General features: G+C 39.1%; 1 protein-coding gene across 3 annotated transcripts in view; it reads right to left on the bottom strand.

The window, feature by feature from the left end:
* slc12a5a (solute carrier family 12 member 5a) overlaps positions 1 to 27,305 on the bottom strand; it is a 155,546-nt gene that overhangs the window by 89,444 nt on the left and 38,797 nt on the right. The window contains exon 1 of one of the 3 annotated variants that reach the window (XM_072381725.1): positions 3,811 to 4,482. The exons of the other annotated variants lie outside the window; for them this stretch is intronic. Coding sequence (XP_072237826.1) covers positions 3,811 to 3,865 — 55 coding nt within the window. The 5' untranslated portion in view covers positions 3,866 to 4,482. Of the gene's footprint in view, positions 1 to 3,810; positions 4,483 to 27,305 lie in introns of those variants that run through there. 3 annotated transcript variants of the gene reach the window in all.

Consider the following 27,305-nt stretch of genomic DNA (forward strand, 5'->3'; position numbering starts at 1 on the left):
CGTTGAGCATGCACAACAACTGCTTCACGAGGAGAAGGCCCCGGGGAGCATTTTGCAGGATTATGAAGTCAGCCATAGCTAAAACATCATTACCACCCAATTGAGAGCCTGGACCAAAGTATGGACTGGCTGCAGAGAAGAGGCAGATGGACCACTGGAACTAAGAATTGTTTATGTCATTTAATACTCTCAATTAATCTGCATATTGTTTCATATAAACCACTTATAATGGCCATTTATATGAAATACTGACCACATACTCGTACTTGAAGTGGATGGATACATTTGGACCTGTACTGATACTCTTTCCCTAAGGAGACCTCCTGCTGTACGCAGTCCTGCCATAAATCCAGATCAACGTAAAGCCTCAGGTTGGCAGCTTCTGATTAAACACTGAACTTACTTTTGTGTATTTCATACATGAGCTCATAATATTTGTTAAAAAAAAAGTCAAAACCCTATTCTAATATAACCAGCAATAATATTTACAGTTTTTAATCAATATTTATGTATTTATTGTTTGAGGAGATTGAACAATGATGTTAGTATTGACATCGCATCAATGTCAACATCATATTTCACATTTTACTCTTTGACCACTAGTTATCACAGCTTTTACATTATTGTTAATGCAATCCCAATACCTCCAAATAGAAGTTTACATTAAAAGCCCTTCTATTGAAAAGAAATGTACTCAAACTAATGTGAAGCTTTAAATCACCCGCTGTTAATGGAAGTATGTTTGGTTGCACAAATGTACCAATTGCATAAACAGTCATAAATAATCTCTCTCTATTTATCTGTGACTGTTTTTGTTTCAGCACCTGGGGTTTCATTTTTAGTGAGGTTACTTATGTACATTATACAGCTGATCTTGTCCTTTCTCCTGAGTGACACTTAATTTTGTTTCTGCATGACATCTCATCTATAAAATGAATCTTACCCTGTCCAAAAGAAGCAATTATGTGCAACGATTTTTAAACAGGTCTCTGTAGAACCAAACGTCACTTATTCGTGACGCACACACATACACACATACCCAAAACCACTGACTTTGTCCTGGCAGAGCTCAACAGCAATAATTAATTATGTAAGAAAAACTAGTCACTCATCAAACCACAGCAAATAAACTGACAAGTTAATGAGCAGCTTGTAAAAACAGAAATGGAAAAATTTCAGACAGTAACAAACATTTGGGGAAGTAGCATGAAATCATACTGTTGAACACTGACAGCTCCCGTTAGTGCTCTGACAGCCTGAAACATTGTTTATACCTGCTTATTATTATCATGACAGACTCAAACATTTAATTGATGTCATGAATGTATTAAGTAGTATTTGTTGCAAGTGGTAAGGTTGCTCAAAAACCTTAGACCAAGAATACCATAATGTGTTTTAGCACCTTCCATGAAGGGAACGACTCTTTAACCCCATCACTTTATCTCTCAGATAATACCAGCTTCTCCTCTTGCACACCAAAAAGAACGAACACTCCACCGTCAAACTATAAAACTTGTCTTCCCCTTCAACCCTTGACTGTTTTCCACTTTCTCCCACTTTTCCAACTGCTCTGAGGAGAACAATCTACAGCTGATTAACAATATGATGTGAGAGCAACATGGATGCTCATGAATATGTAAACATGACTGTGATTCAACATGCACTTCTTTTATTGTCCCTACAACCTTTTGTAATTTTTCTCAGTCGTTCCTTTCATCTCTGCATGCTGTTGGCTACACAGTGCAATAACACACCCCTTTAAACCACCTCCACCCTGTGCTGTATGCACTGTGCCTCTCACAGGCCGATATCCAGCCATGTAATGAAGGCTGTAAATCAGCACCTCGGACAGCGCTAGGCAGCTCAGAGGGAGAAGGGTGGGAGTCGCTTTCAGCACCAGGGGGAGCGGACAGTGACAACCCCTGACGTTACTACTTATTGGCGCTGCCCTGCATAGTACTGATGACTAAACATAGTTATTCAGGTTGTTGCCCTGCTAGCTTAGCAGAGCTGTGATTCAGACAAAAAGGATGAAGAGGTTGGTGTGTGTGAATGAGGTCCTATCCTGAGATATGCTGCTACTGCAGAGTGACAAAAAGAGAAAGAAAGAGAGAAACTGACGGGGTGAGAGGCTGAGAGATGTGTAGGGAGTAGGTGCTGAGGGGACACTAATCCCCTTTCCATGGGTCCCAACACGGTTTTGAGCACACTGCATGCATAGTTTACATCTGTGTCACCTCAGAGGGAAATTTGAAGGGACAGTTTTAGAAATGACACATTCTGACATTTATTCATAGCTGAGGATGCAGTGAGCTACATGCACACACACTTTTCATCACATTAGCGTGTGTTCAGGATGTGTGTCAACTTCAGAATGCCATCCAGATACATACACAAACATCAGAAAGTAAATCTAATAGAGCTAAAAGAAAGAGGCCCACAGTGATGCTAAAATAATTGTATCAGCTTAACACTTCTGCAGTTTTAAGTCAAGCTAGGTGACCTGCCCCTGATGTCCCCATGCTTACGGTGCCCGTAGTTCTTAGCACATCATTGTAAGTCTTTATAAACACTGCATTAAGTTAAATATTCATGTTCCTAGCGCTAGTCTATTTTTATCATTGAGCCCTCACAGGTAGAAGAAGCAGCATAGTGACTGTTCTCTCATCTGCAACCTGCTTCTCCAGTGCATTCCTTGGAGCCCAGAACTGACAAGAACGGGGAGATTTGTGCATAATGAAGAGTGGGAGAGATGAGAAAGTGAAAATGCAGCTGAGACAAAAGCAGATAAAAGAGGACAGTAAGTGAGAGACTTAAGAGAGGGATATGTGCAGTGATACAACTATCTTTAACATGTAGGAAATAGCACAAAGAAGTGCTGCTGTTTTGATGCTTTTACACCAGCTATTCCAGCTTTTTTCAAACTGAATAAGGCTGTGACATGTACACTGTAGTCAAACCAGGGACGTACTATTGTGAATTAATACAGTTCTATAATGTGCAGTGTTTGCAGCAACAACAGGTGCAATGTTTTCACCAGGGCCCGAGAAGGTTGGTGCTATCTGGTGTCACCCACAGCAGAGCGCTCTGCACAGACCAGCAGTCTACAGGTTCTCTCCTGAAAGCCTGCAGAGACTGAAGAGCGGATTGAGTGACGGGGATTGGATGGAGGGCTGACTTTGCCAGCTGGGGGGCGATGGGATTAGCAGAAATGATGGCTTGGTATCTGTTATTGTGAGTGGTTCTGTGTGTATGTGCATGTGTAAATGTCCATACCACCTGTCCGAACACGGCCATATGTGATGGGAATATTAACACTGCCATGAAGAGTGGATGAACACTTTATACTGTCTGTGCATGAATGCGTAATCATTTGTGTGTGTGTGTGTGTGTGTGTGTGTGTGTGTATGTATGTTAGTGAGAGTGTGTGCATGCGCTGGACGGAGCTGTAATGCCCTTATGCTCACAATCCATCGTACGGAGTGAGCCCATTACTATTCTTGTCACAACAGCCTTGCAGTAAGAGCAGCAGCAGAGGAGGCAAGCAGGCCAACCACTGTACAATGTAACACTCACACTCACACACACCAGTTCTCTTCACTCCAAACAAGTTGTGTGTGTATAAACCTACGTCGTGCAGATTGTTTTTTTTTTTAAGAACTATTTTCTGCTATCTTACTCTTCCTTGGTGCTGTTGCGTCGGGAGATACAGCACTCTGCCTGCATGTCATGCATCGCCATGTGAACGTCCCTATTTGTACATATCTGCTCATGTGTTTGAGCGACCGCGTGACACATCTCATCACTCACCCTGGCTTTGCGCTCCCCCGTCCCCCTCCTCTGTGTCGGTCAGATTGTTAAGCATCCCGGCTCCTGTATGGTACTCTTCTTCTGCTGCGGAGCAACGTCACCGATCAAGCTGTCGGCGGCTCTCCCTGCACTCCAGGCACTGTGATACAGCCACAGAAATTGCAGGGAAGCAGCGCAGAAAATATGCCGGCCGGATCCTCCTCACTCCTCTTCGCTCCGTGCTGCCTGTAGGATGCAACGACGAGAGGCAGCAGAAGAGAGAGAAGGATTTTTTTCCTCCTCTCTGTAGTTCCTCCTCTTGACGTCTCTTCTTCAGCTGGTAAGCGTGACTCTCTCTCTGTTGCTCTCTCTCTCTCCAGAAGGAGGAGGAGGAGGGAGGGGAGAAGGGAAGCGGGAAGCTGCAGGAGTTTGGTGGATGATGGAACGCCTCAAAGCAGCATACTTTCTTTCCCTCCTTCCCAATTTCCTTCTTTATGTCTCTTTTTATGTCTTTTTATTCTTTATGTCGCCTTTCTCACTCCTGATCTCAATATAACGCTACTCCCCTGCTCAAATGTTGCTCTGTCATTGTAAACTGCCAAACTGATTGCATATAAGCAGCAGTGTGGTTTCCTCTGTATCTATTTCTCCTCTCTATCTCTTTCTTCTCATCACCCTGTCAGACAGAGAGATGATTGGAGAAGCAGAACTGAAGAGGTTTGAAGAACGAGCACACGGCAGCCTCGCTGCTCTGATGTTTTCTGTCCACAGAGGTGCATTATGCATCAGCTTCTCCTTCTGTCTGCTTCGTAATAAGCTGCCGCACTCACTCCCCACTTTAATGTCAGATGCAAATAGACCCTCTGTTTCTTTCAAGGGATAAACAAGCCCTATCAATGTCATCTGTATGCAGTTATGATAAACAAGAACAGTAATGCACTCAAATTCACACAAGCACAGACTCAGCCTCAGCAGTAACAACCAGTTTTACAAGATGCTTTATCCTGGACATTTTTTTCCCATTTAATCCATCTCTCTTTAAAGCGTAAAGACGTTTGGTTCCAGCTGAGAGGACCTGGGTGCCGTGTGGTAGCAGTGAAGCATCCTTGCCTCGCTGTCAATTAGACCAGCCTCATTTTGATTCATGTAGATTCATTTTGATCTGGTACATCGTGTACTTTGAGAAAAAAATGCATGCAGCATGAGGATACTGCATGTGTGTTCTAGTGGTTGTGATTCTACGTCATGCATATGAAAACAATTAATCTGAATTCTAGTTGTTGCACAGAGCACAGTTAAAAGGAAAAAAATAAGAATATAACTACACGCTCAGCTCCACTGAATGTTTATTACCAATGTCTACAAACAAAACCGGTTTTGTCAAGACACAATTACCTTGACAAAGACCCAATACCTTGAGCCGTGGTGATACATTTCTGCACTGTGCTTTCTGTTCCCTCTCATTTTTCACTCACGTTAGAGCCAGCAGTTTGTTTTAAACAACAAAACTGTCCCTGACAATTTCAATTTTGATATCCAGCGAGAAGAAAAATATCTGGATTAACAAAGTGGAAGCATTAATTATTTCCAATGTATTCTGAATGTTTGCATCATGTAGATTATACTAAACATAGATTTAAGCAACAGTCTGATTGGAAAAATGTTGGGAGCCATGACTTTCTATTTGATTATTTCCTTCAGCTTTTCCATGGACACGACAGACTTGGATCCATGTTGGTTTTAAGCACTTGCATGTAAACATGTACACATGCATTATTTACAGCACATGGGCATTTATCACTGTACTAATGGGCACTTTGTGGTGTGACTGCACCACATGAATGTGCCCCACACACAGAGCTCTGACGGTACTGTACCCACAACCCGGGTAGGCACTCCACCTGCCCAAAGGAGATGTAACACAGTAATGATCCATGGTCCTGTTGACAGTCACCGCTAGCTGGTGGCTCATCACTTATTCAACAAGAATCAATGCATGGACGGTTAGTAAATGGTTAATTTAAAACCAAATACAGCATATGTTTATGTCTCTGTTACAGCCCTTAAGTACAAAAAACTATCAAAAGCTTTTTTAAAATCATTTTTTGTTTCCTCTGAGTTTGAGAAATAAAGAATTTACTGAATGTTGAGTTTTTCAGAAAAGGAGGCTGTTTTCAGACAATACCAAGGTTATGCTTAGGCTTTGTGCTACCAACAACCAGTGATTGTTGTCAGTCAATGACTTTTTCTTGTATATTAGATATTCATGTACAACTCCAGCTCATAAAGGTTTGTATGCTGAGTAAAATACAAATGATTTGCAAACATCATAAACCAGTATTTAAACCAGTATTTAATTCACAGTAGAACATAAACAATTAACTATCAATTGTAAAAAAAGACATTTTGTCATTTCTTGAATAACTCATTTTGAATATGAAGACAGCTACATGTCTCAAAAAAGTTGGGGCAAGCCCATGTTTACCACTGCTTAGCATCTCCTTTCCTTTTAACAACAGACTGTGAACATCTGGGAGTTGCTGGATCTTCTAGCTGCTGTACAGTCCTGAATCTTCTTTAACATATTTGGTCATACTTTCAGTTGGTCAAAGGTCTGGACTGTATTCAGGTCAGTCCAGCATCTGTACTCTTATACTACAAAGCCATGCTGTTGATGCAGTATATGGTTTAGCGTTGTCTTGAATGCAAGGCTTTTAGTCTTAGAATCATAGATACAATTTTTTTAAAGAAAGCCAATAATAAATGTTAATTCAAGGCAGTTATATTCTGTTTTTTACTAACTTACACATCAATTTGCAAGTAAACTTATTGGTTTGAATCCTGTATCAGTGTTTGTTCTTTATTTTCTACCGAGTCCTGTTAACATATATATCAGACTTCATAATGAAGCAGTGATATTGATCAGTAAATTTAACTTATGTCCTCACACAGTCTGCAGCGCTTCCGTCTTGGGTTTGGATGGACCCATGTTGTATTAACCTCCTCTACAGGACTCTACGGGATTAAGATGACTGGTCATCTGGTGCTAGCAAATATTAGTTAACAATGTCCCTGCATTTCATGCTGCTATTATACTTCAAGAGTACTTCATTACTACAGCTGACTGTGTGCAGTGAGATTAGCACCACAACTGATGCCCCTTCATGCAGGTTTAAATGTCAGAGGCTGGACAACAAGCATCAACTTTGCGAACAGATTGATAGCAGTGATATGTGAGTTGGCTGACTCAAAAGAAAATTAATTTTGCACCAAACAAGCTGACGTTAGCCAACAGACTGCCAAAACTCTGCAATATTTTTTTGATTTGAGGGGACACAAGGTAGGCAGTGAGCCAACTGTAAATTTGAGTAATTTTTCTGTTTAACATTGTTAAGCAGTGTGACATCTTGTTTGACAACACTGTCCTTGAAACAGAGCTCCTTCATAGCATACTGAACTATTTGGTAATTCCTAAATCAATACTCAAAATACATTCAATGAACAAAATCAAATAAAAAAAGCTGCATGCTAGCAATATAAAAACTCTCTAATGGTCCAATCAGTTCTGAAAATGTTTTATATATATATAAAAGGGCATCTCGATGTCAGATAACCACCATCACTGTATGTCTGCCCTATACACCAAAACAAAAACTACTTTGCAAAACATCAGCATAGAGATTAATGATCTTTTTTTCAAAAAAAGAAAGCGTTTAACCTCGTAATGAATTGATGCAACATCTAATATAAACTTTTCACCTTATTATCCCATTTATGGTTCATGACAACAACATATTGTGTCTCAGGGCAATCGGAATCAGGAATGTAGAAGGAAAATATCAGACATTTACTGACTGCAGCGGTGCAGGGGGACCTGCTGACACAGCAGCTGTTTTTTCCCTGACAGAGTATGAAAGAAACACAAGATTTAAATACCCCAATCTAAAGACAATCCACGGAACACCAATTGAGGTTCAAAAGGGACAATTTGCAACTGCAGAACACAAACTTAGGTTAGAAGAGCTGTTAAAATGTCACTTATGCTTTCATTTCATTCAGGTTTGTAGGTTAGTCACAGCTAAAGTTTATCTCTTATTTTGACAAATCCAAGCAGTTAGAAAGTCTAATTAATGCAATTCAGATTTTCTGTGGGCAAAATTTTGTGCACAAACTGCTGACTCTTATTTCTTAAACGGAATGGCTTATGTGGTTGTACACAAGAACTTATCAGTATCTTGTGTACAACCAAAGTCTTGCTATTGGATTAGCACAAACCCTTACAACAGCAGGACACCGCCCAAAGGAACTATTGGGATGGGAGGTTCAGCACAACCAGCAACAACAATAAAACAAAACTACAGTGGAGGCACCATAAAACAAAACTGGACACACTTATCTGGGGGGGTGTATATGTAAGACTGTAAAGCTGTATGCATGTTGCTGTCAACAGTGTTGGAATAAATAACTTAATGAAACAGTGAAACTTTTACATGATTGTAGATTTTTTTAGCAGAGTGAGATAAAGAGAAAGTTAAAGGGATATTGAAAAATTCTGTAAAAGGGTTTTATACCTAAATGTAGATGCATGAGTCACCTTTTTCCTGAACTTGTTATGTGTGAGCTGGCATTCAGAGGCGAGTTTTTTGTTCCTGTGTCACATCTTTCTCAGCAGTACTTGTACCAATTAATCGCATTTGAGAGGATTATTTACAAAAGGTTTTTTTAGACAGAAAGGCTAAATTTACATTTTCAAGGGTTGAAGTTGAAGTTGAAGTTGAAGTTGAAGCCAGGATCATTTAAATCTCATGAACTATGAGCACAACTCTAAACTGGAGCTGACTGGGACAATCTTTAATTATTAATGTTTAACTAAATAAAGCCTTTTATAAGGTATGCTGTGCTTAAAAGCTTAATAATGAAGCAGACCAGCTACTGTTAATGATGACAGGGTCAAAAGAAACTGAATTGTGTTTTAAACAGAACTCGCTGACCTTCAGTGACTGTCTGTTATCAAAAGATGGAAATTAGAAGACTAGGATGAGAATGGAATAAAAAGGAGGGATACACGGTGTACATGGGTAGGAGCATTGAGTAGAAACTTACTCAACAATGACATCTGGAAAAAAATGTAGAAGAGACTACATCCTCCATCAAAACCAGTGCTATATTTGGCAATTTTAACTAAAGCTATCCTGATCCACACCAGTATCGTATGGGTTTTTCTCCACAGAGTTTCATTAATGTTGCTTGGTATTTTTTGCAGAATCAGACAACCAGAAAAATAGCAACGATCACATACCTACGCCAAGGCAAAATTTTCTATATAACGTAGTGAAGCAATAAGCAGGATTTACTGTGCCATAGTGAAAAGGACAAAGACGGTGAAATGATATTAAACTAGACTGTACCATCCACAGTGAAGGGCTATCACTTCTTACATAAATAAGTTTGAATGCCAGGAGACTGCAGCTCCTTTCTGTGTGGCTTCCTCTCAGCTTCTCACTACATTAAGACGTTGACTGTCAAGTTTGTCATGGCTCCAGCACTATCATACGCACCTGAAACCCCTCTCCTCACTTTCACAAATGGTGATGGCATTTTCACGAGTGTCTGGAAATGGACCTGCTACGGCAGACTGTGTCCAACATTGACTTGCTTGGTTGGGTGGCAAGCTAGAAGGTGAGTGAGCAGATTTGCTGGAGTCGTAAGCAAAACAGCTGCTTTGTATAAAGTCAACAAATGTCTCATTACTATTTACAAAGTCAAATACAAAGTATTTCTCAGATTATTTGGTGTTAATTTTTCCTTCATTTTCTTGACAAACCATCTTAGCTCCTGTAACTGGGAATTTTATCAGGACATGCATAAGGTCAAGCTGACATTAGAACACCCTCTGTTGGATCACAAAGTACAAAGTTGAAAGCATGCATGTCCCTGACTTCCTCCAAGTGAGTCAGCCAACTTACTGATCAACTTCACACCTATAAATGGAACAAAACGATCACATCCCACAGCTAATGCTTTCTGAGGTTATGTCACACGATGACTGCAGCCATAGGAATATCCAGTGCAACACCTACAACAAAATAACCTCCCAACACAGGTCGGTTTTTATCAGCTTGTACTGGACCTTTCATTGCAGCACTAAACAAAAGTGTGCTGCTTAAGCTGCTTTGGTTATCATAGGATGAGCTAAAGCAAGGACAACCAGTTCCAATCTGCAGTAGCAGCAACGCTGCATCACCTGTGATATCTTGGCTTCCTGCCAGACCGTTATGATCTGTCTAAACACCTTCAGACATTGACAAGGGCACACTGCTTTTTATAGCTCCCCCCTGGTTAAGACTTCAACTGGACACATGATACAAGAGACAAAGACACAACTAACCATGGTAATACTCAACAGCACTGAAATATGGTTCTGTCCTGCTGTTTTCCATATGTATGTGCAGAAGAAGCATCTTAAACTAAAAAAACATTTTGAGTGAGAAAGTGCAATAATGCTTAAATACGGCGATACACTGCATTGTTATCAGTTAAAACCCCGGCCACAAGAACAAAAACACATCAAGAACACCTTTTTCATCACAACTTACTAATGTTTGTTTCATATAAATAAATAACTAGGTTCATTTGGAATTTTTTGTGTGGAGGTAACCATTATTTAGCATTCATAGGTCAAACATGTAGTGGATGATGACAAGAAGCAGCAATGTCTGAGACATTTTTAGAATGAAATGTGCAAATATCAAAACACCTCCCGTAATGTGGATCTGATGGGCACAAAGTGCTATCACGGAGCCGCGGTGAAACAATTTTGAGCATGCAGATTGTTAGCACAACACTCAGGCACTTCTGCTGATGAGATGGACTTGATTAGATTTTCCACGTGTCTTACTTTCTGTCTCACCTGTTAATCTGATCAGTTTTTGCTCAAGAACAATCTAATATCATCCTACGGCAAACCTGAGGACAAACACAAACCTGATTGCATGCACAAACGCTTCTGCAGGGTTTACTTGCATGGAACTGTGTCAGGAGAGATGAGCTCAAGAGAATTCCTTTAACTTTGAATTTAGCCCTGGTCTCCTGATAGGTTTTTGCAGCAAGCTGTGGCCAATCATGGATATTATTCAGAGGATTCCACGTGCTGCTGCTCATCATCTCCCAGGAGCTGCCAAATTGTATATAAAACTCACGCCCACTGTTTGAACTATCTTTATTGAACTGACCCCCTGAAATTTGTCCTTCAGAAACAAATCTAACCATAGCTTTGTCGCCTGTGAAAGGTGTTTTTTTAACTTGAAAGAACTACAGTACTCTGACCATCATTATATTTTATGAGTTGGAAACATAAAAGAGAAGGGCAGAAATCAATTTAGCACAATTGCCTAAAACTGAGCTTTGATGAAACATCATTATATAACTTATCCCCACAATGTAATGTTCAGAGCCTAAAGCCTCCATGTCAGTGGTGTCAGAGATTTGCTTGTGCTGAAACCTGCAGGGGTGGCAGAAGCTCTTGGCCCTCAGAGGGACTGTCAAGTAATTAATCTGAGAATAGCCAGGGCAGTCCTTAGGGATGAGCCCCCGCATTCGACAGGGCTTTGATTGCATGACAGACATCTAAAGATGTAAGGGAGATTCTTGTAGCCGAGGAAGGAAGAATGAAGAGATCAAAGTGGTCCAGTGATGTTTCGACACTGCACAGCCAGGCGTTTGTTTGCTCGAAACATGTTTTATCTGACAAGGCCTGCCGGCCAGCCTCTGAGTGTAATAATAGCCTAATCTTTCCACAGCAACAGCTCCCCCATACTGATAAAAGTAGTTGAATGTTTCAGTAAAATCCTCAACACTTTCTATATGCCAGCTCATCATCAATAAAGCATCACGTGTGTATACATGCACAGACCTTGACTTCCATACAACAAAAAATGTTACTTGTATACAAAAATGCCACAGCAACAGCACGTAGATTAATTTAGGAATTAATAACTTCATTGAATGAAAAAGAAATTAAAGCAAAAGCTGCAGACTGATTAAAACTCATGGACTTTAGTGGAAATAACAGACTCTTATAATTATTCTTAAGAGGATTGCTCACTGACAGGTGAAGGCATGAAATATAATGATTTAAATGGACAGATTTTCCATTCAAAATAAGAGAATGACTTCATCTTACATGTAAAACATGTCATGTACAATTTCAAACAAATCTTAAATACAGAGATGTAGGACAGTGAATTTTTTCTGCTGTTTAAAATAACATGTATTTTGTAGATCTGTTGAGGTCAGACAAATTAAAAATACTGATAGTCAGTCCAAATTTAACTGTTTGAGTATATTCATAATATTCAGTTTACAATCTTTACAACTTTTTCATCCAGACAAGAGGTCACAATCATAAAACTTGTTATATTACGGTGAGGCGGGTGAGCCATAATATCATAATGTGCAATATGAAGCAGAGATTAAAAGTAAGATGTCAAAGTTCAAGTGAAGCAAATTCATAGATTTACATGGAAACATGTTGTACTGTATGCGTTAGACAGAAGTCACTTCATGCATCTGAAAAGGCTGTGAACCATGTTTTACAGAATTGTGGATTTGGGTTGTCAATTGTTTTTCATTGATTCTCCATCAGAATTTTTAGGACAAGTCTTAAATCCCGTTTTCTGAGTGTGATTGAGAATAAAAGTTGAGCTAAGCCAACAACACCCCAACACTGGATTATTATAATCAGACCTAATGTGATGCATTAGCCTTGGACTGGCAATTAGCTAGCTAACCTTTCTGCTATCATCACTGAAATGCATTTTCCTTGCCAGAATTTAATATTGGAATTTGCAGAGTCGACCTAAATTACAGAGGAATAATGAGAACAAGAAAGGCTGTACTCATTTTGGGAGGAGGGAGACTGAAAGGAGGCACTGTCGCAGATCTGGTGACACACCAGCTTGGAAGCCAACATCAGCATCATTCAGCTCAGAGAATCAAAGTTATGCTTGGTGGCGTGATGGTTGAAGTTAACCATTTCTCACTGCGGTTGTCATAAACTGTATGTACAGGTACACGACATGTTACACAACATGAACTAATTTAGGAAAAAGCGCACACCGCACTGTGGTTTTAGAGCTGTTCTTCTACTCAGAGAATGAAAGTTTTATGAGTAACTATAGTCAACCATGGTGATAGAGAAGTCCACAGCTGAAAGGTGATATACCGAAAGAGTATACTCATACTATGTCTGTGTAACTTCTTTCAATCATATAAGCTTTGTTTAACTGTATTAATTGAGTGTTTTATATATATATAGTATATTACATTGTAGTTGTCAAAGAACTGCAGGCAAAAACCAAATTTTTTGGCTGACTGTGGTGCATTTAAATGTTGTTTGTTTGCTTGCTTGTTCTGACTTTGATTAACAGTTCATTCACAAATTGAAATGATGAAGTAAGTGTCATCATTAGCGTATCCTATCATCCACTATCCTGTGTGTTATCACTGTGTGAGAAAGAGAAACTCTGACAACTTCCCGCTTTAAAAAAAGGTGAACCTGACAGAACCATTGAGCTGTGGTGGAAAGCAGTCTGCGCTGAAACGCAACTGAAAAGTTAGATTAAGACATAGAAAGAAGAAAAGCAGCAGTGCGATGTACCTTCTGCAGGAGGGAAAAGACACACAATAGGTTAAGGTGCTCTGAGAGCGCTGATATTTTGAGTGCTTTCGGATTAAGAGTACATGTTCATCCAAGTACATATATTCACTAGTTCTCCAGTAACTCTTTTTTTCTAATTATTCAATTTTTGCCACTGAGGAGAAAGAGCAAGAGGGAAAAAAAGACATGACCTAGTTTAATTTTCTCCAAAGTAAAGAGATGAAGCAAGGGAGAGAAAAGACGTGAGAGAAGAGGATGAAGAGGAGCGGGGAAATGAGAACAGAGAGTAATAATAACGAGCGCTCATTTCCATGCGTGGCTCTGCTACATCTTCCAGCCTACCAACATTGATCACTGTGCTGCATGGTGAACCCAACAATACTGAGGCACTTGTTCCTCGCCAAACTGAACACAAGCTGCAATAAAGTTACAGAAAAACAATGGAATATATGCAAAACAGAGACAGATAAATGTATAACTGTATGTGTAATTATAGAGGATTGCGCTTGTGTTCAGAAACATAATAAAACGCCCTGTTTGTGGTCTGATAATGATAAGGTCCACGAACCCCGCCTTCAAGCTGTGTGCCAATATGCTGGTCCATCGTGTCAAGAGCACCAAGACACTTTAGGCATTTCCTTTTCATGAAGCAACACACTGCTATTGTACAGTAAGCTGCTTTAGAGAACAGAACATCTGTTTATGTCAAAGCGGAGACACTTCACTGAGACTGCAAAGGGGGGATTTAACCAGTGTAACACAAGTCAATGTTTGGTTCAGTCCTCACAGAAACATCATCAGAAGGAGCCTGTTTAGTGAGGAGCTGATAGCTGTGTTTGGTAAATCTGTGAAAATGAAATGCAGGGGATATGAAATCTGTGGTTTGCAGATTTGATGAGTTTCAGCTGCTGAATTGCTTCATAATCCGAAGGCATAATAAAGAAATTAGAAATGTTCTGAAAAATACTGGATGAAATGCTGCATTATGTGAAAATGAAGTTCTGTTGTGCAACAATTAACAATGCTCTGCTTGCCATTCTAAAATAGGTCCTAAAGGGTTACAGTAGGCTTAGGGTGTGTGAGCATTAAGGTTTTTATAGGCTTCATTCTGGACGGTACTATTTTTGCATCACATATTTGGGGTCCATACCTTGATTTAGATGAATTAGCATTCACTGGAAAACTTGCATCAAACTAAATACAACAATCTGTCATCAACAGCGATAATGTTTTTTTCTTTTCTTTCTTTATACAATATCCCACACACTCACAGGGAAACTGACACTTAACTGTTTTTGAGAAAAATAATAATACCAGCTGCTTGTTATACTGACTTTACTGACTCACCAGATGTTTGTATTAAGTGGCACAAAGAAGCAAAATATGATCTAAATTCGAATAAAAAAGGTGAGCAGATTCTCCACAGACAAATTAATGGATTTGGGAGTAGCATAAGGTTGTTTTTAGTTCAAAAGTGAATTTATAAATCTAAGACAATGCAGTCGTTTGTATTCAGTGACCAGGTGTGTTGTCTAACTGGTTTGTAACGCACTATTTGTCATAAAGGGCCTTGGGATATGAATGTCCAGGTCTGGTGAGCTTAAAAAAAGATCATTGTTCATCTCGTATACTCCTGCACAGCTGCACAAACTTATGGGACATGAACAAACAGGTCAATGATCAAGAGCGAATATGTCTGGTTTCCAGATAAAAGGGACACTTGTATTTAAGATATACTGCAAAAGCTTCCTAAACCTTCATATTCCCTCAGTCATACGCTTCATGTGTTTAAAACATATGGATTAGCCATGAAAGGTCACCTCATTACCACTCCGACATTAAGCAATCTGATGTCAATTTTATGCCACAATGACCTTTGTTCCTATTTCTATCTATTCTGCTACAGTTCACCTGTAAGCTTGTTGGCACTAAGCTGACATTTCTTCAAAAAAAATCTCAGTTGCAGTTAAAGGGGAAAACTGTCAAGCATTGAATGTGCACTTAGTAGAGCACACCTTGTTCTGCCTTTAAAACAGCTGCAGTAGCATGGTCACATTGCCCCATGATGTTGAGTATTTGACAGGTACTCACAACTGTTCAAACTGCTGGCAAAAAGATGGTCTGCTGTCAAATACTGCACAAAACACTCCAAATAGTTTTTGATTTATTGTTGAAGGCAAATTCTTCACATCCAAGAAGCCTTAGTGGAGAGGAGATGAGGCTAATCAAAATGGTCATCAGTACTCATGATATCAACGCTGGGTTAAGTCTGTGTTAACAGCCAGGGTGCTGAGAGTGAACTGTCCCTTTGAAGAGTGTGGCTTTTATCCGCCATTCATAAATTACTCGATGCGGATTCAAAAACCGGAGGAGCAAGTGAAAAAGAGAGCAAATGAGTACACCCAAGATGCCCCGCTGGGACCTGCAGGCATTTGCTGGGCTTGTCTTCTGTCTATTCATATCACAGTTAATATCACATTTTCCTCCATTTGTTGGTATCTTCCTCTAAATTTCAAGATTTCCACTGCCTTCTTACTGGAGCAGTCAGCCATTGATACAGCAAATACCCCAATGACTGTGAATACAATAATCTTGCTGTTTTGGGATAAGTACATATTGGCCATGGGCTGGTTTCAAGGTATAGTGTTGTTTTAGAGAGTCATACCATTTCCATGGTATGAGCTGTTTTTATGACTCATCAAAGACAGAAAGTGTGAAAATCCTTCAAGTCGTTTGCAGCAGAGAAATACTCCTCCTCCCCCCTCTGTTTGGTGGTAGCAGTCAGTCAGTTATGTATGATGTTTGAAGGATGTCAACCCAATGGAACTTTTCACTGCATCTAAAACAATACGAAGTTGGCTGTTTTAGAGATTTTTTTCAGGTGAAATAAAGGTAATCCGCCATTGTGAAGAGTGGCAGCCAGAGGAGGCAGTCCTTGAAATAGAAAAGTACAATTACAGGAGCACCATCCATAACTGCTAAATTCAGAGTCATGCTGTCTTGGAATGAACATTTAAAACTTGAAAGCCTGTGCAGCAGTGTTGAAATAAATGGCCAAACACAGGCTTTTTATACAGGCAGGTAACATGGCTTATCCTCTAACATTAGCTCGTTACTCTCCTAATCTTACTTTACAAAGTGAAGAAGAACAGAGAAGCACTAATCTTCTGTAAAATTTGAAATTCAATTTTGGTATCATGGTCTCACATCTATACTTTCAAATATTCCAAGAGTATGTTTTTTTTAAATCAAGTGGGTCATGTAATACATTGTTTTAATGTATGTTTAATCCACAACTGTATGTACATATTTACTAATGTTCCAAAGATGTAGATGTGGTTTGAAAATAAAATAGACTGTATCATATAGAAAAACAGTGATATGTTGCTAAAGTTTATCATACCTTGTACACATCATAATGTATATCTGAAATATACTTGCATAACATTAAAAGATAACTTAGTAATACAAACATATATGTAAGTAACTTCCTTTACAACATAGTTGGGTTGATATGCTATTATATACTGAACTTGAGTGAATTAACCCCTACAAAGTAGTCAAATATATTTGTTTTTCATGCAGTAGGAACATCATTGTTGCTGACTCTAAAACAGGTGAACTAGTCAGAAATTTAGTGCTGATGTATTTAAAATTTACACTTAGTAATTCTCAAATTTGGTGCTGTTGGGAATTTCAACCAAAGATCTGATGAGCCAGCAGTAAATATGATCACATAGCATTAGAAACAGCAGTGAAACTGGCACTATCACGTGTTGCAGATTTTTGAGTAAGAACGGGAACTTTTTAAAAAAATATATAATAAAGTGAAAATTGTTGCATTGTTGTGCAGATAATCTGTGTACTACAGTCTGTAGTCAAAATGTCCATGGCAGCATGGCAGATAATTTAGGAAGGCTTCCTTCACACAAGCAGAAGATCAGCAATGTATTTTGTGGAACTGTGCAGTGGAATGGTGGTCTCACAGACCCTTACAGCAGCAAATCATTGTTTTAAAAAAACTAGCGTGAAAACATAGTGATGATGCACAATAAGAGACCAAGCGAGAGACCAGCAGGTTGTATCCACTGAAGTAAAGTGTCTCATCTTCTCTATAATTAACTGACGATGGGAGTGGCCAGCATCACTAGAGGGACAATCTGATTGGATCAATTGACACATCTGGCTTGTGATAGGTGATAATGTCCTATTCTGAGTGGATAATGCAGAGGTAATCTGCCCTGTGGAGATCCATATCGCTACCGAGGCCCCTCCAACCCCAACTTTGTTAACCACAGATAATAAGATTACAGCTCAGCTTGTGGCTGATACAATTACGACTATATCAAGGAGGTCGATAATTTCAGATTATTGTATGCCTTTGGACTGAAGAAGGACTCACACTGACAGACTGTCATCTCACATTTGCAGTACTGGACATGTTCCCTGGGCACTGACATTGTGTCAGAATGACTGTGGATTAGGTTTCATCCTTCTGTAACACTATCATTATTACCTTTTGGTTTACACATTAGAGCATAACCAGTGTTACAGTCTGCCAGCATCAAAAGTTTGATATGAGATATTGATACAAAAACATGAACTGCAACACCAGGAATTTGAACTAAAATCAACTGGACTTCTTTTCTTGGGTTTTGAAGATATTTCACCTCTCGTACGAAAGGCTTCTTCAATCCCAACTATAGAAGCTTTCCATAGCTTATAAGCAAGAAAATCCCCATCAGCTTGTTAGAGCCGAATGTTTGGATGAGAGGTGAAATGTCTTCTAAAAACAAGAAAAGTAAGTCCAGTTCTTTTCTTCAGGCTCCTAATACTGCAGTTCATGTTTGTTACCTTGACCTAGATGACTGAGAATCTACACTGCCATTTACTGTAATAGTTGGCTGATTGTGCTGCATGTCTCAGTATTACTTTTCTTGCAGAAGCATAGAGAAAGAGTGATTTGTCCTGAGGATACAGACTTTAACTTGGGATGGGAGGACAGTGGGACAAAGCAAGATGAGCAAAAATCCCATTTGAACTGTTAAAACATTTTTTTTTCAAAGGAAAGTATAATAGAGCAGGGCTGTGATATATTCTTTGTGACAAAGCAATTAGAAATCCCAGAGTACATACTTTAATCTTTTTGAACATGCTCATACATAATGTTCGCCCAGGTGCAGTTAATTTCATTTTGCGGCTCTAAACTATAAACTTTAATGTAATTCCCCGTCAGTTTTTTTTTTTTTTTTTTTTTTTTTTAATATCTGGGGCTTGTGGGGATACAAGAAGCCTATTTAAATCCTCTGAGACCAACAAATTCACATAAGGATCAGTCAATGCAGCTCATGCCCCAATACAGTAAGCAGCTGAGCCAAGAAAAACTTAACTGGAGCTATAGACAGTGAAGGAATTTGTGTTGCACAGCAAGTCTGGTCTAGTGCGTCCACAAATTAAAGGAAAAAGGCAGCAGCATGTTGTCGATATGGCGACGCTCAAGTTCTCACAGCCAGGGTGTAGATCTCGCCAGCTAGAAGTGAGAGAATGTCTGCTGCTGAATCTAAATGCTATAATCTTATCTGCCCACTGGAGCAGGAAGCAGAGAGGCACTAAATTCCCTCCTGGTGACTGGCTCCAACATCGTTGGAGGAGCCTTACTCACACACACACAGAGAACCCATCTCCTGTGTGTCTCTCCTGTGTGTCTTACCCACTCGCCCCAGAGTTATTGGACATCCAGAACTGAGGAGAAAGAGTTTCTCTGGTTCTACTCTCCTGACTTTGTAATTTACAATGAAGATCTCAGGATAAAAAAACAGAGTAAAACAGCAGTGTTTCTTGAGGAGCCATCGTCTGCCTGTAAGGGTTGTTTTGCTGACTGGCTGAATGGCTAACTGACTAACAAGGTGACACATGTCACATGTCTTTAGTACTGTGTCTTCCAGTAAAGGTCATTTCAGGTTAATTCCACCAGCTAACAGGATGATTGAGTATTCAAGGAAATTCGCCATCCTAGCAATTATTTGATAATATTTCTCAAAAACAAATTTTTCATTTGCGACTACTTTCTTAATCAATTGTTCATTGATTGACTTCCTGTGCTTTTGTGTTTGCTGCCATGTGTTTGTGTATGTTTATAGTCTTTATCTGTTTTCTCTACTTACTTTTCCTGTCCGTTGTGCATTTTGGTTACTTTATTTGGAACAACTTGTTTTTGGACTATGTTTGATTTCCTGTCCTTTTACCGACAGCTCCTTTTTTGTGCATTAAAGTAACTTTTATTTTGCTTCATCGACATCTTGCTGCGGCCTGCAGTTGCTGAGTAGCTTGTTTTTTCTATAAAACTGTCAAGATATATAGTTTTCAGATTAAGTTTAAAAAAAGAAAGAATCCGTGTTTAAGAGGCTAGAGACGTCACCTCGAAGAGAGGTGTTGTTTTGAGAATGGGTAAATCTTAACATATTTGATAGAATATAAATGTTAATTATGTGAAAAAGTAAGACAAGTTATAACTGTTTCAGCCTATCTTTGTACAATGTAATTAAGTTGATTCATATATATCAAATGGGATCTAATCCAAAGCAGTAAAGTAATAATCATTTTATTGATAATAAGAAAAATAAGATATCTCTTAAACTGATCATTTATCTGCAAACATATGCGTCAGATGTCACTGCAAGAAACTTTATTTTGACATTTAAAGCTCTAGACATGGGGAATCTCTAATTCTAACATTCATCCATCCATTCATCTATAAGCTGCTGTAGAGGGTTGCGGAGTGTTGGAGCAGCAGGGTACTCCCTGGAAAGACTGCCAGGCCATTACATACTGTACTTAATACTAACACGCACACCTACAGCCAATTCAGAGCAAAAGAAAACCAATTAAGTATTAAATATCTTTGGACTGTGGGAGGAAACCGGAGCACCCGCTGAAAACCCACACAGGCACACGAAGAACATTCAACCTCCACACAAACACAGCCCCAGCCAAGCTTGCTGTGAGATCCATCAATGTGCTGCCTTTGTGTAACATAGCTTGGCTGCAGGCAAACATGTTTTACATTCATTGGTGTGTAAAAAAATAAATAAACTGCTGTCTACACCTGAGTACTTCTCTGAAGCAGGTACAGGCAACGCCTAGCCATGAGAAGCGCAATACCCACATATTACATCCGGTGTTATGGGTGAAACATGGTGTGAAGGGCAGTGCAAAAATGGCACGACTTCATTAGAACAACTATGTTGATTTTTTAAATATCCACTGTAGTGTGCAAACTAACAAGTGTACAGTCAGCAGGTTCAAATCTGAACTTTCTACCAAGAAACAAGTGTGAGTCCCATTTAACCCAAATGTTCTTGAAGGACTTGTCACTTTTTTCAAAACTTTGCTGTTAGTCATTGTTGGTTAAAGTTAAGACTTAAAAAATACAGCCAATAATTACGTTTTAAGAAAATTGTAAACCTGTTGTGTTTCTATGTAAGCAAGGCAACCAGCAAAATGGTGTTAAGGATGGCACGATCACATTGTAAAAAAAATGCTTGTGAGCCTTAAACCTGTCCAGGGTGTACCTCGCTTCCTGCCCAATGGCAGCTGGGATAAGCACAAGCCTCCCAATGACCCCTGAATTGCAATAAATTGGCATAAATAATGGACAGATGGATGTTTTTAAACCTAACCAAGTAATGTTACTGCCTAAATCCACCAGGAAGTGACAGAAGTGTTTTTTTGTTATTGACAGAATGTATGTTGGTCTCACAAAGGCCCAGAGCTGAATGCAAACCGCCCGTCCAACCCATCCTTATCCTTCTTATGATGACATTCAAGCTTTTCAACTTGAGAATTAAGTGTGCTCTGATGTGAAAATACTCATGAGTCATATATCTATTGCACCTACTCTTGTGAGACTGGGCCATGACAGTGCACAACAAGAATATACTTTTACTTTTCATTTAATATAGATAGAGCTAGTGAATGTTTTAAGCTAATTAGATTAATATTTCTATTTAGGCCTAACTGGATAGCATCATTCACTGTCTTGGATTATATTGGCTAAGTATAAGATAGCAAATCACGAAATTGACTGAAAAACTGAAAAATAGATTAAGAATACATCTTACAGTTGTCTTAACAGCAGTGCCAGAATTCCGAGCCTCCAACAAGCTTTTCCTGCCTGTCCTTCCAGTTCACAAGCTTCGAAGGAGCCTCAAGGAGAAAGATAGCATCTCAAACAAACTTGACGGGAAATGAAGTGAAAGTGACACAGCGAGGACAGCCTGTGCCCTGCGGCGTTACCTGTTCCAACCTGACACGCAAACTGGTTCCACCTCAGAAACCAGCTGTTGAGCCAGCAGAGAAGGGGAGTTGGGATTTGAGGTTTGAGACGCAGGACGAGATGACACAACAAGCGATGGAGTCAACTCAAGAGAGGATAAGCTGATGTGAAGTGTTACGGGAGGTAGAAAGGACATCAGAAAGGGAGCGTTCAGTAAAAAGTGTCAAAGAGAAGTTAATCTTATGTAAGTTAGGAAAGAGATGATGATAGAGACTTAGTGAGAAAGCAGTAGAACAAAAAGAAGATGACATAACAAGGTAAGTGATAAGAAGAAAAACACATGAGCCCAAGAGCCCTTACCTTGGTGTGTTAATGTCTGTCACATACTGGAAAGTGTTCTGTACAATGAAAGGGTGTGATGTAATTAAAAACTGGGTTAACACATTTATTTCTCATTTCCAACTCTATATGAAGCTCCCTGAATTTAGACTAGAAGGCAGCTTTCTCTTTTGGCTACAGACAGTTTATTATACAATCAGTTCATTTTGAGTTTTTTAGTGTAATTTTTTTTCCTCTTTCAAAAGAATGCTGCACATTTTTCTCTGTAAATAAAAACAAAAAAAAAATAATGACAAAAAGGGTAAAGGGTAAATTTACATCCTCTTTTCAACAGTACTGCATAGTATTTACAGTGTAAGCATCAGTTAATGCTAAAAATTGTCCATTAATCTATGAATTTCAGTCAGTTTTACTTCCTGGTTTATGGGTTTACTTTTGATTATATCTTAAGTGTGAACTTCAAAAGACCTATATTTACTTTATATATTAATTTTCATGTATTTGTTTAACTGTGTGTTATATTATTATTCTATCTAATTTCCTTTACATGTATGGTCCGTTAACATCTGTTTAAGATTTTAAACTTGAGCCTTAGAACCTGGGAAACTCTTGACTCTAATTGAGATGAGTGGGTGACAAACTTTCTGTGTAGCACCTAAACGAGAAAGGCTGCAACAGTAGAAGAGGGCATGTTCAAGCTAACATGATTTTAGGTTTCTCTTTTCCAGCTTTATCTCCAGCTCGTGTTGTAACTTGTACATATTCCAAACAATTAACATTTATATCAAAAATCAATAACGACTGAGGTGGCAGTTGTGCACATTCTCCTAACACCTAAACAGAAAAAGAGAAATGAATCACCATTTCATCAGGCCATTTAGTAATTACAGTTATTTATCAGCTTAGTGTGCTTAATATACTTCCATTAATCTTAAAAGCAGGAGTGCACAAAGGACCCATCTTATTAGGAAAGTGGCAAAAAAACAAGCTGACAACATGTTATGTTCTGCAGAGGCTCAGAAATAGCCCAAATATCTCTGCCACAGATTGTTTTGAGCTCCCATGGATGCAGCGATGATGTCACCTCGTGGGTCTTATAAATTAACTGTGCTGCCTTGAGGGGAAATATGCTTGAATGGGGAAGTAAACAAAACTGTTGCAATATCTGGTGTCTGCGCAAAAGAAGCGCCTCATCGTCTTTTGAAGTGTTTTGTGAGACTGAAACATAACTACCTGCAATGAATAGGCCCCAGTTCATTTGATGAAGATTGAGAAACTCAATGGAAATGAAACAATATTGTGCCCTTGGATTGGCTTTGTGTTTTTTTTGGACAGTCACATAAATCCAGCATTTCATGAATGGGCTTCACTGGAAAATAAATTCTTGTAATATAATTTCGACTACTTCTTACTAATGTAAGGACATAAACATGGGAATATATAATATACAGAAATGTAATATATAGAAATCTGGTTATTAAATCTCATCTTATCCTGAATTTGGTCCGGTTTAAAGTTAATCAAACATATTTCAGCATGAAGGGAGACTCCCTTCAACATCCATGTTTTTGAGCCACCTAAATCTGAATGTGCAGCTTTGAGCTTGTTTTTTGTTCATGCATGCATACTTGAGTGTCCACTGTCAGAATGTAGTGCATAAACAAGTGACTCTCCAAGCTCTAATTATAACAAATGGCAGTTGTTCATTGATCAGTGAGTAAACAACGGGAGGTAAAGGTATAAATGTCTAGATGTACATGACCTTATTAAAATGACAGGATTTTACCCTGAGAGCAGAAAATGACCAAATACAGATTGATAACCACTTTAACCTGGTGTTTAAATTAGGCACTTGTCCCCGTGTTCACAGTGTAACTGCATGCTTTTCAGCTTTTTATTCAAATGCATATGCCAAAAATGATCCAGTTGGAAATCTTCTTCAAGAGACAAGCTATTCAGCGACTTTGCAGCAATAACCAGGGACTTTGGACTAGAATTAAGCCAAAACGTAGTTTTAATTCTATTCTTCGGTTTCAAGTTTTAGAAGCCAAATGTCTGTAAACTGACATGGATCTCATCTAACAAAGCATATAAACCTATTTCACAACATGAGTTTGAGTTTTCTGACATTATTTTTTGTATTTCATTTTGTATTTTCTGCTGCAGCACAAGTGGACAGAGAGGAAAAGTAGCTCTGCTTTATTTCGTCCGTGTGAACGTTTCAATCCCTGAATTTCCAGTGGAAACCTAGTTGTTCCTCAATGAACAAAAGTGAACTTCCCGTGATGCTGGAGGCTCTGCAGAAACTAGACAACAATCTTATCTCTGCTTTTGTGAAATCATGCTTTCCATCTCTTCATGTCAGCTGCCTTCTTTTTACTTCATTGTCACTTGTGGGTCGATGTGAATGGTTATCAAAATGCAGACTAAATATAATAACTGCCTTTCTTTGTTACATCTGCACTGTTCACCACCCCTCTCTTTGGTAGAGAGTGAACATTTTATCTGCATATGAGAGTTGTGGCAAATAAGAATGAATTATCTAACCATCATTATATTTTCATTACTCATCATTATATAAGAAGTGACAGAATGGCCTCAGATTTTTCATCTCATTCACATTCAATCACTTTCAGGTGTCACGCTGCTTCTTTTTCTGTCGGAAATTAACTGAAGAGATTGTGGTCAAGTCTACTGCAAAATCTACGCGGGATAAAATCATCCGTATTCTCATCATTATGGTCATGCGTGTGCATGAGCTCTTCCTTCTCCGTTCCTGCAGCGACAGTAGTTCTAGGCAGCTAGACTTTTTTCTTCTAGGTTCTTTCATGAAAAAGAAAAAAGAAAAGTTGCTAAAAGGGTCTGAAAAGGCACTAAATGTACAAAAATTCTTAGCTGGCAGCAGCATAACAACAAGTTGTCTTTTCACAGATAGATATGTACTGATTTGGTGTATTTGTGCATTAAGAGGACAGGGTGGAATGCAACTTTGGTGTGTGCGTGTGTGTGTGCGTGTGTGTGTGCGTGTGTGCGTGGATGAGCTCTGTGTACCTCTACAGTAAAAGAAGATGTTACTAGTTTGGATAGTAAAAAATTACAATATAATCCTATATACATGGCTAGCGGTTATGTGATACTAATATTAACATTGTTGGGGAAACAGACAATACAATAGATCTTGCTTTTGCAGGTACATCATTTCTTCTTTCTGGACACAATCCAACTTCTTCTGCACAGTTTGCAACACCTCTTTGTGAATAAAGCATAATTCAGGGCTTTATCTATAAAAAATGAGGTCAGGAGAATGAACTCCTTCTCACTTCTCAAGAAATCTGTCTTTTGTCACAATTATATTGAAAAAGATAAATTAGCAATTTCAATACAACCCAGTGAACGTTTTTTGTTCACTGATATCAACAGATACTGATCCTGATTGTTACTGATGCTAATGATTTTACTGCTCCTCAAAGAACTTTGACTAAATTACATAACAACATAGCATCTTGTTGTTAAAAATAAACCTGACAGTCAAACCACGCAAATGACTTCAAATGTATCTTTGGTAGCATATTCTGTTCAAAATAAACCTCTGTTGCACAATTCTCACAGGTGCTGCCAAGACAGACCGTGTTTCCCCTGTTTGAGTTTCTCTTCACTGGTTCACTGGTTGTGAAATTTAGAATAGGATTCAAAGGTTTTAAAATTCCCTTAATTACATACAAGGTCCGTAATGACCAGGCACCATCATATCTGAAAGATCTCATTGCTCCATATCACCCCACATGAACGCTTTGCTCCTAGAATGCTGGCCTACTTGTGGTTCCCAGAGTTTCTAAGGCTAAAACGAGAGGCTTTTAGTTATTCATACTTCTCTCCTGTGGAATCAGCTCCCAGTTGGGGTGCAAAATCCTGACTGCCTCTCTGTTTTTAGGACAAATCTTAAAACATGTCTCTTTGGAAGAGGTTATACTTACCGTAATTTACTAATGTTTGTGTGCTATTTGTTTGAATATATCTGTATGTGATTTTGTATTGCTATTTATATTATATTCAGTGTCCAGCTGTTGTATTGTATTATTTGTTGTCTGCAAATTGCTTTTATATGTGTGTTTATGTGTGCAATCCTCCTGTAAAGTACTTTGGGTTTGAAAAGTGTTACTTAAATCAAGCTGAGTTAAGTTGAGAATTCTGCAACATGTCTGCCAACATACACACAGATACCAATCTGAAAGTAATATCAATCCCACAGATTAATCTAACCAGGTCTGTCATATTACTGCTACTATACACAACAGTAATGATTCTGTCCTCCTTACATAAGACGTACATCTTATCTTCTTGCTCGTGGGATCTGTAATGACTCTCAGCTCAGTGTTGGCTTCAGGCGAGCTATGCTCCTATGCAAGACTCATTTAAAAAATTCAAGTCAACATTAAAGATTTTACTGTAAACGGTGACATTGTATGGCTTAGACAGAGATGCATACTTTCAGCGGAGTAGACCAGACAAGCTGTTGCACGAGGTCAGCAGGGGATGATTGTGCTCTGACGTGATGTTTGCTCAGTACTCCTGAGGGACTGGGGAACAATAAGATGCATGATTGAAATACATAAAAAAGAGGACGGGAGTGGAGCGCAGGAGAACAAGCGGAGTGGTGAGGAAACATAAGTCAGAACAAAAACAAAGATGAAAGGATGTAGAGGGGCAGGCAGGGGAGGGGGACCCAGAGGTAAGAAGAGTAGGGGAAGGTGTAGAAAAAGAGGGATGTAATCTGTGATCCAGATGGAGTAAGGCTTGTTGTTGGGAGCAGCAAGGGATTGGGGCTCTCAGCTAATGTGACGGGCATGCTGGGTAAAAATAGCCTGGGGAAGAAGGGCAGGACTCCTCTATGATGAATAATACACAGAGGAAAAGGGGGGGGGGGGGGGGGGTGGAGCCCAGAGAGGAAAGAAGCATGGTTCGCTTATAATAAAATTATTAATGACATGCATTCAGCTTTGTCATTATCCATCTAATATCCACAATGACAAATAATTTTGCCTTCTTAACACTTGTTTATGTAAAAAAAAAATGCAGATTTCAAAACATGCCTAACTCATGAGACCACAGAACAAGGAGCATTACAAAACCATTTGGGTTGAAGAGAAGTGAGAGGAGAAATGTGGGGCTTTTATCCCCACCACATCCACAGAGACACAGGAATATGCAATAAGCTCTTCTCTCTGTCAAACATGCACTCAGGGG

The sequence above is a fragment of the Leuresthes tenuis genome, unplaced genomic scaffold, assembly GCF_036924035.1.
Source record: "Leuresthes tenuis unplaced genomic scaffold, fLeuTen1.0.hap1 SCAF_3, whole genome shotgun sequence".
NCBI lineage: Eukaryota > Metazoa > Chordata > Actinopteri > Atheriniformes > Atherinopsidae > Leuresthes > Leuresthes tenuis.